Source organism: Symphodus melops, assembly GCF_947650265.1.
Source record: "Symphodus melops genome assembly, chromosome: 5".
Taxonomy (NCBI): Eukaryota; Metazoa; Chordata; class Actinopteri; order Labriformes; family Labridae; genus Symphodus; species Symphodus melops.
Genome location: NC_136695.1, coordinates 30,001 through 45,000, shown reverse-complemented (window position 1 = coordinate 45,000; position 15,000 = coordinate 30,001). Strand labels below are relative to the sequence as shown.

General features: G+C 37.8%; 1 protein-coding gene across 6 annotated transcripts in view; it reads left to right on the top strand.

Moving 5' to 3' along the window:
- The window catches only part of ttc24 (tetratricopeptide repeat domain 24), an 11,076-nt gene extending 5,951 nt beyond the window's left edge, over positions 1 to 5,125 (top strand). For 5 of the 6 annotated variants that reach the window (XM_079343886.1, XM_079343885.1, XM_079343887.1 and 2 more), the window contains 6 exons: positions 1,070 to 1,200; positions 1,280 to 1,353; positions 1,757 to 1,862; positions 2,367 to 2,395; positions 4,841 to 4,880; positions 4,987 to 5,125. In XM_079343886.1, coding sequence (XP_079200012.1) covers positions 1,070 to 1,200; positions 1,280 to 1,353; positions 1,757 to 1,862; positions 2,367 to 2,395; positions 4,841 to 4,880; positions 4,987 to 5,098 — 492 coding nt within the window. In that variant the 3' untranslated portion in view covers positions 5,099 to 5,125. The remainder of the gene's footprint in view (positions 1 to 1,069; positions 1,201 to 1,279; positions 1,354 to 1,756; positions 1,863 to 2,366; positions 2,396 to 4,840; positions 4,881 to 4,986) is intronic. The other variant, XM_079343889.1, reaches the window with a different exon arrangement.
- The last annotated feature ends 9,875 nt before the right edge of the window (positions 5,126 to 15,000 follow it).

Below are 15,000 nucleotides of genomic sequence, written 5' to 3'. Positions count from 1 at the left end.
ACCATGACAACCATCAACACACCTGTTACTGACAACAACCATCAACACACCTGTTACTGACAACAACCATCAACACACCTGTTACTGATAACAACCATCAACACACCTGTTACTGACAACAACCATCAACACACCTGTTACTGATAACAACCATCAACACACCTGTTAACAACCATCAACACACCTGTTACTGATAACAACCATCAACACACCTGTTACTGATAACAACCATCAACACACCTGTTACTGATAACAACCATCAACACACCTGTTACTGATAACAACCATCAACACACCTGTTACTGACAACAACCATCAACACACCTGTTACTGATAACAACCATCAACATACCTGTTACTGATAACAACCATCAACACACCTGTTACTGACAACAACCATCAACACACCTGTTACTGATAACAACCATCAACACACCTGTTACTGATAACAACCATCAACACACCTGTTACTGATAACAACCATCAACACACCTGTTACTGATAACAACCATCAACACACCTGTTACTGACAACAACCATCAACACACCTGTTACTGATAACAACCATCAACACACCTGTTACTGATAACAACCATCAACACACCTGTTACTGACAACAACCATCAACACACCTGTTACTGATAACAACCATCAACACACCTGTTACTGACAACAACCATCAACACACCTGTTACTGACAACAACCATCAACACACCTGTTACTGACAACAACCATCAACACACCTGTTACTGATAACAACCATCAACACACCTGTTACTGACAACAACCATCAACACACCTGTTACTGATAACAACCATCAACACACCTGTTACTGATAACAACCATCAACACACCTGTTACTGACAACAACCATCAACACACCTGTTACTGACAACAACCATCAACACACCTGTTACTGATAACAACCATCAACACACCTGTTACTGACAACAACCATCAACACACCTGTTACTGACAACAACCATCAACACACCTGTTACTGACAACAACCATCAACACACCTGTTACTGATAACAACCATCAACACACCTGTGTCTCTGTTTTAGGACGCCTCTGGTCGTGTCCGAGATCGTCTGGTCGAACGTCTGACCGCAGCTCTTCAGCAGGATCTGTTGACTCAGAGGACACGCCCCCTCAGACAACACCCACACAACGTACCTGTTCGACAAGTTGTCAGGTAACAACCAATCGTTGCTTATTGATCACTTCATTGTTGATCAGCCCTAATGCTATAATCTGCTCCGGCCTCATAACAGGCAGAGTGATGTCACACAGAGTCCAGGGCAAGCGTCCAATGAGCATCCAGTCCTTCAGCGTAGGGAGGGGCCAGGTGAGTCCTCCTGCCCTGCTCCCCTGTTACAGGAAGCACTCCTCGCTCTCTCGCCAGCCGCAGACAGTGATGTCATTGTTGGCCGAGGATCAACAACAACAGTAAACAACAACATGGCCTCCAGTCACGATGTTTTATAAACTGACTTTCACTGAACAGTTCTAAATCATGACTCACTGTGTGCTTCATCGCCATGACGACAAACTGAGCTCACAATCTGTGACTCACGCTGAGAGCAGCTCAGTGAAACGCCACTCTCCATAAATGTCTTTGAAGCGTGATGCATGATGGGATATTGAGTGAACCTTGCTCACTGAGGATGATGGCGTGTTCACTGTGTTGTGAAGAGGAGACTCAAAGAGGATGTGTGATTTTATTTCCCATCATGCCTCACTCTGCACAGGGCAGGACACTACAGGCCAACAGGAAGCAGCAGAGCATTATGGGTCATCAGGGGGCGGAGCCACTGACAACCCTGACTACATGAGCATGGTACCTGAACCTCCCAGGTAACACACACACACACACACACTCACTCTCACACTCACACACACACACACACACACACACACACACTCACTCTCACACTCACTCTCACACTCACACACACACACACACACACACACACACACACACACACTCACTCTCACACTCACTCTCACACACACACACTCACTCACTCACTCACTCACTCTCTCTCACACACACACACACACACACACACACACACTCACTCACTCACTCACTCACACACACACACACACACACACACACACTCACTCACTCACTCACTCACTCACTCTCACACACACACACACACACACACACACACAGACACACACACACACACACACACACACACACACACACACACAGACACACACACACACACACACACACACACACACACACACACACACACAGACACACACACACACACAGACACACACACACACACACACACACAGTGACGGCCCCTCAGGTTACCATCAGAACTCTCTCTCTGTTTACAGTTCAGACATGACGAGCCGCCTGCAGAACAGTGAGTACCCTGATGTCTGAGGTTCTGATGTCTGAGGTTCTGATGTCTGATGTTCTGATGTCTGAGGTTCTGATGTCTGATGTTCTGATGTCTGAGGTTCTGATGTCTGATGTTCTGATGTCTGAGGTTCTGATGTCTGAGGTTCTGATGTCTGACGTTCTGGTGTCTGATGTCTGAGGTTCTGATGTCTGAGGTTCTGATGTCTGATGTTCTGATGTCTGAGGTTCTGATGTCTGAGGTTCTGATGTCTGACGTTCTGATGTCTGATGTTCTGATGTCTGAGGTTCTGATGTCTGATGTTCTGATGTCTGAGGTTCTGATGTCTGACGTTCTGGTGTCTGATGTCTGAGGTTCTGATGTCTGAGGTTCTGATGTCTGAGGTTCTGATGTCTGATGTTCTGATGTCTGAGGTTCTGATGTCTGAGGTTCTGATGTCTGACGTTCTGATGTCTGACGTTCTGATGTCTGAGGTTCTGATGTCTGAGGTTCTGATGTCTGACGTTCTGATGTCTGACGTTCTGGTGTCTGATGTCTGAGGTTCTGATGTGTGAGGTTCTGATGTCTGAGGTTCTGATGTCTGAGGTTCTGATGTCTGAGGTTCTGATGTCTGACATTCTGATGTCTGACGTTCTGATGTCGGAGGTTCTGATGTCTGAGGTTCTGATGTCTGATGTTCTGATGTCTGAGGTTCTGATGTCTGAGGTTCTGATGTCTGACATTCTGGTGTCTGATGTCTGAGGTTCTGATGTCTGAGGTTCTGATGTCTGAGGTTCTGATGTCTGACGTTCTGATGTCTGACGTTCTGATGTCGGAGGTTCTGATGTCTGAGGTTCTGATGTCTGATGTTCTGATGTCTGAGGTTCTGATGTCTGAGGTTCTGATGTCTGACGTTCTGGTGTCTGATGTCTGAGGTTCTGATGTCTGACGTTCTGATGTCTGAGGTTCTGATGTCTGAGGTTCTGATGTCTGACGTTCTGATGTCTGACGTTCTGATGTCTGATGTTCTGATGTCTGATGTTCTGATGTCTGAGGTTCTGATGTCTGACATTCTGATGTCTGAGGTTCTGATGTCTGACGTTCTGATGTCTGACGTTCTGATGTCTGAGGTTCTGATGTCTGATGTTCTGATGTCTGAGGTTCTGATGTCTGACGTTCTGATGTCTGACGTTCTGATGTCTGATGTTCTGATGTCTGATGTTCTGAGGTTCTGATGTCTGAGGTTCTGATGTCTGATGTTCTGATGTCTGATGTTCTGATGTCTGAGGTTCTGATGTCTGACGTTCTGATGTCTGACGTTCTGATGTCTGATGTTCTGATGTCTGACGTTCTGATGTCTGAGGTTCTGATGTCTGACGTTCTGATGTCTGAGGTTCTGATGTCTGAGGTTCTGATGTCTGATGTTCTGATGTCTGAGGTTCTGATGTCTGATGTTCTGATGTCTGAGGTTCTGATGTCTGAGGTTCTGATGTCTGATGTTCTGATGTCTGAGGTTCTGATGTCTGAGGTTCTGATGTCTGACATTCTGATGTCTGACGTTCTGGTGTCTGATGTCTGATGTCTGAGGTTCTGATGTCTGACGCTTTGATGTCTGAGGTTCTGATGTCTGATGTTCTGATGTCTGATGTTCTGATGTCTGAGGTTCTGATGTCTGAGGTTCTGATGTCTGACGTTCTGGTGTCTGATGTCTGATGTCTGACGTTCTGATGTCTGACGTTCTGATGTCTGACGTTCTGATGTCTGAGTTTCTGATGTCTGACGTTCTGATGTCTGAGGTTCTGATGTCTGAGGTTCTGATGTCTGACGTTCTGATGTCTGAGGTTCTGATGTCTGACGTTCTGATGTCTGACGTTCTGGTGTCTGATGTCTGATGTCTGAGGTTCTGATGTCTGACGTTCTGATGTCTGAGGTTCTGATGTCTGAGGTTCTGATGTCTGACATTCTGATGTCTGAGGTTCTGATGTCTGAGGTTCTGATGTCTGACGTTCTGATGTCTGACGAGCTGATGTCTGACGTTCTGATGTCTGAGGTTCTGATGTCTGACGTTCTGATGTCTGAGGTTCTGATGTCTGAGGTTCTGATGTCTGACGTTCTGGTGTCTGATGTCTGATGTCTGAGGTTCTGATGTCTGACGTTCTGATGTCTGACGTTCTGATGTCTGAGGTTCTGATGTCTGATGTTCTGATGTCTGACGTTCTGATGTCTGACATTCTGGTGTCTGATGTCTGAGGTTCTGATGTCTGAGGTTCTGATGTCTGATGTTCTGATGTCTGACGTTCTGATGTCTGACGTTCTGATGTCTGAGGTTCTGAGGTTCTCTCGGACGTTTTGTTCTGTTAAGTTCTGTCATGTTTTTCTTTGGTTCTTAAATGGTCCTTCAGAACTCAGCAGATCCATTCTACTTGGAATCAGGAAGTGAAGGTGTGTTGTACCTGTGTGTGTTCTCAGGTGAGGTGTGCTCAGACAGAGAGGACCCTCCCACTGAAAGGTACCACCTGACACCTGTCAATCAATCACAGCCAATCAGACTGATCAAACATTGTTGACACAGACTGTAGCTTCGAGCTAACACCTGGTTGGTTGTTTTCTTTCAGTGAAACCTCATTGGCCCGAGTGCCACAGGCCCCGCCCTCCAGCCGTGGAGACATAAGAAAGGTCACACCTTTTCGAGGCAGGTGGAGGTCCGGCTTCTGTTCACTGATGTAGACTGGTCAGCTTTTTATTGATCCTGTTGATGAGTCTGATGTTTTTATGGTTTCCATGGAAACGCTGAAAACAGGAAACAGAGAGTCTCTGATCATGGCTGAACTTTTAGACTACATCAAGGTGTGTCCAAAACAAACAGGACGCCGACACGGCACCATGTTCTGGACCCTCCACTCCGCTGGTTCTGTCATCAGTCATCATCCACAGGTGTGCTCTCCTGTCATCAGTCATCATCCACAGGTGTGCTCTCCTGTCATCAGTCATCATCCACAGGTGTGCTCTCCAGTCATCAGTCATCATCCACAGGTGTGCTCTCCTGTCATCAGTCATCATCCACAGGTGTGCTCTCCTGTCATCAGTCATCATCCACAGGTGTGCTCTCCAGTCATCAGTCATCATCCACAGGTGTGCTCTCCTGTCATCAGTCATCATCCACAGGTGTGCTCTCCTGTCATCAGTCATCATCCACAGGTGTGCTCTCCAGTCATCAGTCATCATCCACAGGTGTGCTCTCCTGTCATCAGTCATCATCCACAGGTGTGCTCTCCAGTCATCAGTCATCATCCACAGGTGTGCTCTCCTGTCATCAGTCATCATCCACAGGTGTGCTCTCCTGTCATCAGTCATCATCCACAGGTGTGCTCTCCAGTCATCAGTCATCATCCACAGGTGTGCTCTCCTGTCATCAGTCATCATCCACAGGTGTGCTCTCCTGTCATCAGTCATCATCCACAGGTGTGCTCTCCTGTCATCAGTCATCATGAACAGGTGTGCTCTCCTGTCATCAGTCATCATCCACAGGTGTGCTCTCCTGTCATCAGTCATCACCCACAGGTGTGCTCTCCTGTCATCAGTCATCATCCACAGGTGTGCTCTCCTGTCATCAGTCATCATCCACAGGTGTGCTCTCCTGTCATCAGTCATCCTCCACAGGTGTGCTCTCCTGTCATCAGTCATCATCCACAGGTGTGCTCTCCTGTCATCAGTCATCATCCACAGGTGTGCTCTCCTGTCATCAGTCATCATCCACAGGTGTGTTCTCCTGTCATCAGTCATCATCCACAGGTGTGTTCTCCTGTCATCAGTCATCATCCACAGGTGTGCTCTCCTGTCATCAGTCATCATCCACAGGTGTGTTCTCCTGTCATCAGTCATCATGAACAGGTGTGCTCTCCTGTCATCAGTCATCATCCACAGGTGTGTTCTCCTGTCATCAGTCATCATCCACAGGTGTGCTCTCCTGTCATCAGTCATCATCCACAGGTGTGTTCTCCTGTCATCAGTCATCATCCACAGGTGTGCTCTCCTGTCATCAGTCATCCTCCACAGGTGTGCTCTCCTGTCATCAGTCATCATCCACAGGTGTGCTCTCCTGTCATCAGTCATCATCCACAGGTGTGCTCTCCTGTCATCAGTCATCATCCACAGGTGTGCTCTCCTGTCATCAGTCATCATCCACAGGTGTGCTCTCCTGATCCACGTTAGAGCCAGGTGCTCCTTTCATACGGACCATGTGGCTTTATGATGCTGCTGACGGAGCTCAGACTCATGTTTCTCTGTTCAGTGTTCTGATGCTGGCTCATGACTGGGACATGGTTCAGTTAGGACCTGCTGGGGGGGGCGGAGTCTGTAGATGGGCTCTGAATGAAGGCTAATCTTCATTAGCTGGAACGTGAAGGGTTAACCCAGAGCCATATATGGACAGAGAGCTGCCTGACTGGTCACATGACTCATGGAGACTCAAAGAAGTCGATGGCGGGCAGTTTGACTCTGAGTGACATAACTGATTGATTTACAATATTTATATTATATGTTTATGAAGCTCCATAGACAGAACATCATTCCAACATAAATGGGTCTTAAAGTTTAGTGTTCATCCTCACAGCTGTCTTACCTGCTCTATGTCTTTAAGAGCGATCACGTCCCAAATGTTTATATAATAATAACAATAGAACTTCTATTTAGAAGGGCGAGTGTTTAAAATACTCCTTTATATGTCTCCCATGCTAATACAGGGTTCATGTCATGTAGATCAGAGTCACCTGTCCTGGTCTGTAGTCCATAATCTATCAATGATTGTTACCTGACAGCACCTGGGCTCAGAGGAGGAGGAACATCAGCAGCATGTTGTGTGTATGTAACCCTGAACATCATAACACGGTACATACATGAATACATCATATGTTACCGTCTACTAAAGGCACAACTATGTCTTTGGCTGCATGTTTATATAAAGAGATGTTTACTATGCTCTATGTGTTTAGCTGTATGTTTATATAAAGAGATGTTTACTATGCTCTATGTGTTTAGCTGCAAGTTTATATAAAGAGATGTTTACTATGCTCTATGTGTTTGACTGTATGTTTATATAAAGAGATGTTTACTATGCTCTATGTCTTTAGCTGTATGTTTATATAAAGAGATGTTTACTATGCTCTATGTGTTTGGCTGCATGTTTATATAAAGAGATGTTTACTATGCTTTATGTGTTTGACTGCATGTTTATATAAAGAGATGTTTACTATGCTCTATGTGTTTGACTGTATGTTTATATAAAGAGATGTTTACTATGCTCTATGTCTTTAGCTGTATGTTTATATAAAGAGATGTTTACTATGCTCTATGTGTTTGACTGTATGTTTATATAAAGAGATGTTTACTATGCTCTATGTGTTTGACTGTATGTTTATATAAAGAGATGTTTACTATGCTCTATGTGTTTGGCTGCATGTTTATATAAAGAGATGTTTACTATGCTCTATGTGTTTGTATGTTTATATAAAGAGATGTTTACTATGCTCTATGTGTTTGACTGTATGTTTATATAAAGAGATGTTTACTATGCTCTATGTGTTTGACTGTATGTTTATATAAAGAGATGTTTACTATGCTCTATGTGTTTAGCTGTATGTTTATATAAAGAGATGTTTACTATGCTCTATGTCTTTGGCTGTATGTTTATATAAAGAGATGTTTACTATGCTCTATGTGTTTGTATGTTTATATAAAGAGATGTTTACTATGCTCTATGTGTTTGACTACATGTTTATATAAAGAGATGTTTACTATGCTCTATGTGTTTGACTGTATGTTTATATAAAGAGATGTTTACTATGCTCTATGTCTTTAGCTGTATGTTTATATAAAGAGATGTTTACTATGCTCTATGTCTTTAGCTGTATGTTTATATAAAGAGATGTTTACTATGCTCTATGTGTTTAGCTGTATGTTTATATAAAGAGATGTTTACTATGCTCTATGTGTTTGACTGTATGTTTATATAAAGAGATGTTTACTATGCTCTATGTCTTTGGCTGTATGTTTATATAAAGAGATATTTACTATGCTCTATGTGTTTGGCTGTATGTTTATATAAAGAGATGTTTACTATGCTCTATGTGTTTAGCTGTATGTTTATATAAAGAGATGTTTACTATGCTCTATGTGTTTGGCTGCATGTTTATATAAAGAGATGTTTACTATGCTCTATGTCTTTAGCTGTATGTTTATATAAAGAGATGTTTACTATGCTCTATGTGTTTGGCTGCATGTTTATATAAAGAGATGTTTACTATGCTCTATGTCTTTAGCTGTATGTTTATATAAAGAGATGTTTACTATGCTCTATGTGTTTGGCTGCATGTTTATATAAAGAGATGTTTACTATGCTCTATGTCTTTAGCTGTATGTTTATATAAAGAGATGTTTACTATGCTCTATGTGTTTGGCTGCATGTTTATATAAAGAGATGTTTACTATGCTCTATGTCTTTAGCTGTATGTTTATATAAAGAGATGTTTACTATGCTCTATGTGTTTAGCTGTATGTTTATATAAAGAGATGTTTACTATGCTCTATGTCTTTAGCTGTATGTTTATATAAAGAGATGTTTACTATGCTCTATGTCTTTAGCTGTATGTTTATATAAAGAGATGTTTACTATGCTCTATGTGTTTGACTGCATGTTTATATAAAGAGATGTTTACTATGCTCTATGTCTTTAGCTGTATGTTTATATAAAGAGATGTTTACTATGCTCTATGTGTTTAGCTGTATGTTTATATAAAGAGATGTTTACTATGCTCTATGTGTTTAGCTGTATGTTTATATAAAGAGATGTTTACTATGCTCTATGTGTTTGGCTACATGTTTATATAAAGAGATGTTTACTATGCTCTATGTCTTTAGCTGTATGTTTATATAAACAGATGTTTACTATGCTCTATGTCTTTGGCTGTATGTTTATATAAAGAGATGTTTACTATGCTCTATATCTTTGGCTGCATGTTTATATAAAGAGATGTTTACTATGCTCTATGTCTTTAGCTGTATGTTTATATAAAGAGATGTTTACTATGCTCTATGTCTTTGGCTGTATGTTTATATAAAGAGATGTTTACTATGCTCTATGTCTTTAGCTGTATGTTTATATAAAGAGATGTTTACTATGCTCTATGTCTTTGGCTGTATGTTTATATAAAGAGATGTTTACTATGCTCTATATCTTTGGCTGCATGTTTATATAAAGAGATGTTTACTATGCTCTATGTCTTTAGCTGTATGTTTATATAAAGAGATGTTTACTATGCTCTATGTCTTTGGCTGCATGTTTATATAAAGAGATGTTTACTATGCTCTATGTCTTTAGCTGTATGTTTATATAAAGAGATGTTTACTATGCTCTATGTCTTTGGCTGCATGTTTATATAAAGAGATGTTTACTATGCTCTATGTGTTTGGCTACATGTTTATATAAAGAGATGTTTACTATGCTCTATGTGTTTGACTGTATGTTTATATAAAGAGATGTTTACTATGCTCTATGTCTTTAGCTGTATGTTTATATAAAGAGATGTTTACTATGCTCTATGTGTTTGGCTGCATGTTTATATAAAGAGATGTTTACTATGCTCTATGTGTTTGACTGCATGTTTATATAAAGAGATGTTTACTATGCTCTATGTGTTTGACTGTATGTTTATATAAAGAGATGTTTACTATGCTCTATGTCTTTAGCTGTATGTTTATATAAAGAGATGTTTACTATGCTCTATGTGTTTGGCTGCATGTTTATATAAAGAGATGTTTACTATGCTCTATGTGTTTAGCTGTATGTTTATATAAAGAGATGTTTACTATGCTCTATGTGTTTGGCTGCATGTTTATATAAAGAGATGTTTACTATGCTCTATGTGTTTGGCTGCATGTTTATATAAAGAGATGTTTACTATGCTCTATGTGTTTAGCTGTATGTTTATATAAAGAGATGTTTACTATGCTCTATGTGTTTGGCTACATGTTTATATAAAGAGATGTTTACTATGCTCTATGTGTTTGTATGTTTATATAAAGAGATGTTTACTATGCTCTATGTGTTTGACTGCATGTTTATATAAAGAGATGTTTACTATGCTCTATGTCTTTAGCTGTATGTTTATATAAAGAGATGTTTACTATGCTCTATGTGTTTGGCTGCATGTTTATATAAAGAGATGTTTACTATGCTCTATGTCTTTAGCTGTATGTTTATATAAAGAGATGTTTACTATGCTCTATGTGTTTAGCTGTATGTTTATATAAAGAGATGTTTACTATGCTCTATGTGTTTGGCTACATGTTTATATAAAGAGATGTTTACTATGCTCTATGTCTTTAGCTGTATGTTTATATAAAGAGATGTTTACTATGCTCTATGTCTTTGGCTGTATGTTTATATAAAGAGATGTTTACTATGCTCTATGTCTTTGGCTGCATGTTTATATAAAGAGATGTTTACTATGCTCTATGTCTTTAGCTGTATGTTTATATAAAGAGATGTTTACTATGCTCTATGTCTTTGGCTGCATGTTTATATAAAGAGATGTTTACTATACTCTATGTCTTTAGCTGTATGTTTATATAAAGAGATGTTTACTATGCTCTATGTCTTTGGCTGCATGTTTATATAAAGAGATGTTTACTATGCTCTATGTGTTTGGCTACATGTTTATATAAAGAGATGTTTACTATGCTCTATGTGTTTGACTGTATGTTTATATAAAGAGATGTTTACTATGCTCTATGTCTTTAGCTGTATGTTTATATAAAGAGATGTTTACTATGCTCTATGTCTTTGGCTGCATGTTTATATAAAGAGATGTTTACTATGCTCTATGTGTTTGGCTGTATGTTTATATAAAGAGATGTTTACTATGCTCTATGTGTTTGACTGCATGTTTATATAAAGAGATGTTTACTATGCTCTATGTGTTTGTATGTTTATATAAAGAGATGTTTACTATGCTCTATGTGTTTGTATGTTTATATAAAGAGATGTTTACTATGCTCTATGTGTTTAGCTACATGTTTATATAAAGAGATGTTTACTATGCTCTATGTGTTTGTATGTTTATATAAAGAGATGTTTACTATGCTCTATGTGTTTGTATGTTTATATAAAGAGATGTTTACTATGCTCTATGTGTTTGTATGTTTATATAAAGAGATGTTTACTATGCTCTATGTGTTTAGCTACATGTTTATATAAAGAGATGTTTACTATGCTCTATGTGTTTGTATGTTTATATAAAGAGATGTTTACTATGCTCTATGTGTTTGTATGTTTATATAAAGAGATGTTTACTATGCTCTATGTGTTTGTATGTTTACATAAAGAGATGTTTACTATGCTCTATGTGTTTGTATGTTTATATAAAGAGATGTTTACTATGCTCTATGTGTTTGTATGTTTATATAAAGAGATGTTTACTATGCTCTATGTGTTTGTATGTTTACATAAAGAGATGTTTACTATGCTCTATGTGTTTGTATGTTTATATAAAGAGATGTTTACTATGCTCTATGTGTTTGTATGTTTATATAAAGAGATGTTTACTATGCTCTATGTGTTTGTATGTTTACATAAAGAGATGTTTACTATGCTCTATGTGTTTGTATGTTTATATAAAGAGATGTTTACTATGCTCTATGTGTTTGTATGTTTATATAAAGAGATGTTTACTATGCTCTATGTGTTTGTATGTTTCCATAAAGAGATGTTTACTATGCTCTATGTGTTTGTATGTTTATATAAAGAGATGTTTACTATGCTCTATGTGTTTGTATGTTTATATAAAGAGATATTTACTATGCTCTATGTGTTTGGCTGTATGTTTATATAAAGAGATGTTTACTATGCTCTATGTGTTTAGCTGTATGTTTATATAAAGAGATGTTTACTATGCTCTATGTGTTTAGCTGTATGTTTATATAAAGAGATGTTTACTATGCTCTATGTCTTTAGCTGTATGTTTATATAAAGAGATGTTTACTATGCTCTATGTCTTTAGCTGTATGTTTATATAAAGAGATGTTTACTATGCTCTATGTGTTTAGCTGTATGTTTATATAAAGAGATGTTTACTATGCTCTATGTGTTTAGCTGTATGTTTATATAAAGAGATGTTTACTATGCTCTATGTGTTTGGCTGCATGTTTATATAAAGAGATGTTTACTATGCTCTATGTCTTTAGCTGTATGTTTATATAAAGAGATGTTTACTATGTTCTATGTGTTTGGCTGCATGTTTATCTAAAGAGATGTTTACTATGCTCTATGTGTTTGGCTGCATGTTTATATAAAGAGATGTTTACTATGCTCTATGTCTTTAGCTGTATGTTTATATAAAGAGATGTTTACTATGCTCTATGTGTTTAGCTGTATGTTTATATAAAGAGATGTTTACTATGCTCTATGTCTTTAGCTGTATGTTTATATAAAGAGATGTTTACTATGCTCTATGTCTTTAGCTGTATGTTTATATAAAGAGATGTTTACTATGCTCTATGTGTTTGACTGCATGTTTATATAAAGAGATGTTTACTATGCTCTATGTCTTTAGCTGTATGTTTATATAAAGAGATGTTTACTATGCTCTATGTGTTTAGCTGTATGTTTATATAAAGAGATGTTTACTATGCTCTATGTGTTTAGCTGTATGTTTATATAAAGAGATGTTTACTATGCTCTATGTCTTTAGCTGTATGTTTATATAAAGAGATGTTTACTATGCTCTATGTGTTTAGCTGTATGTTTATATAAAGAGATGTTTACTATGCTCTATGTGTTTGGCTACATGTTTATATAAAGAGATGTTTACTATGCTCTATGTCTTTAGCTGTATGTTTATATAAACAGATGTTTACTATGCTCTATGTCTTTGGCTGTATGTTTATATAAAGAGATGTTTACTATGCTCTATATCTTTGGCTGCATGTTTATATAAAGAGATGTTTACTATGCTCTATGTCTTTAGCTGTATGTTTATATAAAGAGATGTTTACTATGCTCTATGTCTTTGGCTGCATGTTTATATAAAGAGATGTTTACTATGCTCTATGTCTTTAGCTGTATGTTTATATAAAGAGATATTTACTATGCTCTATGTCTTTGGCTGTATGTTTATATAAAGAGATGTTTACTATGCTCTATGTGTTTAGCTGTATGTTTATATAAAGAGATGTTTACTATGCTCTATGTCTTTAGCTGTATGTTTATATAAAGAGATGTTTACTATGCTCTATGTGTTTGTATGTTTATATAAAGAGATGTTTACTATGCTCTATGTCTTTAGCTGTATGTTTATATAAAGAGATGTTTACTATGCTCTATGTCTTTAGCTGTATGTTTATATAAAGAGATGTTTACTATGCTCTATATCTTTGGCTGCATGTTTATATAAAGAGATGTTTACTATGCTCTATGTCTTTAGCTGTATGTTTATATAAAGAGATGTTTACTATGCTCTATGTCTTTGGCTGTATGTTTATATAAAGAGATGTTTACTATGCTCTATGTCTTTAGCTGTATGTTTATATAAAGAGATGTTTACTATGCTCTATGTCTTTGGCTGTATGTTTATATAAAGAGATGTTTACTATGCTCTATATCTTTGGCTGCATGTTTATATAAAGAGATGTTTACTATGCTCTATGTCTTTAGCTGTATGTTTATATAAAGAGATGTTTACTATGCTCTATGTCTTTGGCTGCATGTTTATATAAAGAGATGTTTACTATGCTCTATGTCTTTAGCTGTATGTTTATATAAAGAGATGTTTACTATGCTCTATGTCTTTAGCTGTATGTTTATATAAAGAGATGTTTACTATGCTCTATGTCTTTGGCTGCATGTTTATATAAAGAGATGTTTACTATGCTCTATGTGTTTGGCTACATGTTTATATAAAGAGATGTTTACTATGCTCTATGTGTTTGACTGTATGTTTATATAAAGAGATGTTTACTATGCTCTATGTCTTTAGCTGTATGTTTATATAAAGAGATGTTTACTATGCTCTATGTGTTTGGCTGCATGTTTATATAAAGAGATGTTTACTATGCTCTATGTGTTTGACTGCATGTTTATATAAAGAGATGTTTACTATGCTCTATGTCTTTAGCTGTATGTTTATATAAAGAGATGTTTACTATGCTCTATGTGTTTGGCTGCATGTTTATATAAAGAGATGTTTACTATGCTCTATGTGTTTAGCTGTATGTTTATATAAAGAGATGTTTACTATGCTCTATGTCTTTAGCTGTATGTTTATATAAAGAGATGTTTACTATGCTCTATGTGTTTAGCTGTATGTTTATATAAAGAGATGTTTACTATGCTCTATGTCTTTAGCTGTATGTTTATATAAAGAGATGTTTACTATGCTCTATGTGTTTAGCTGTATGTTTATATAAAGAGATGTTTACTATGCTCTATGTCTTTGGCTGCATGTTTATATAAAGAGATGTTTACTATGCTCTATGTCTTTGGCTGCATGTTTATATAAAGAGATGTTTACTATGCTCTATGTGTTTGGCTACATGTTTATATAAAGAGATGTTTACTATGCTCTATGTGTTTGTAT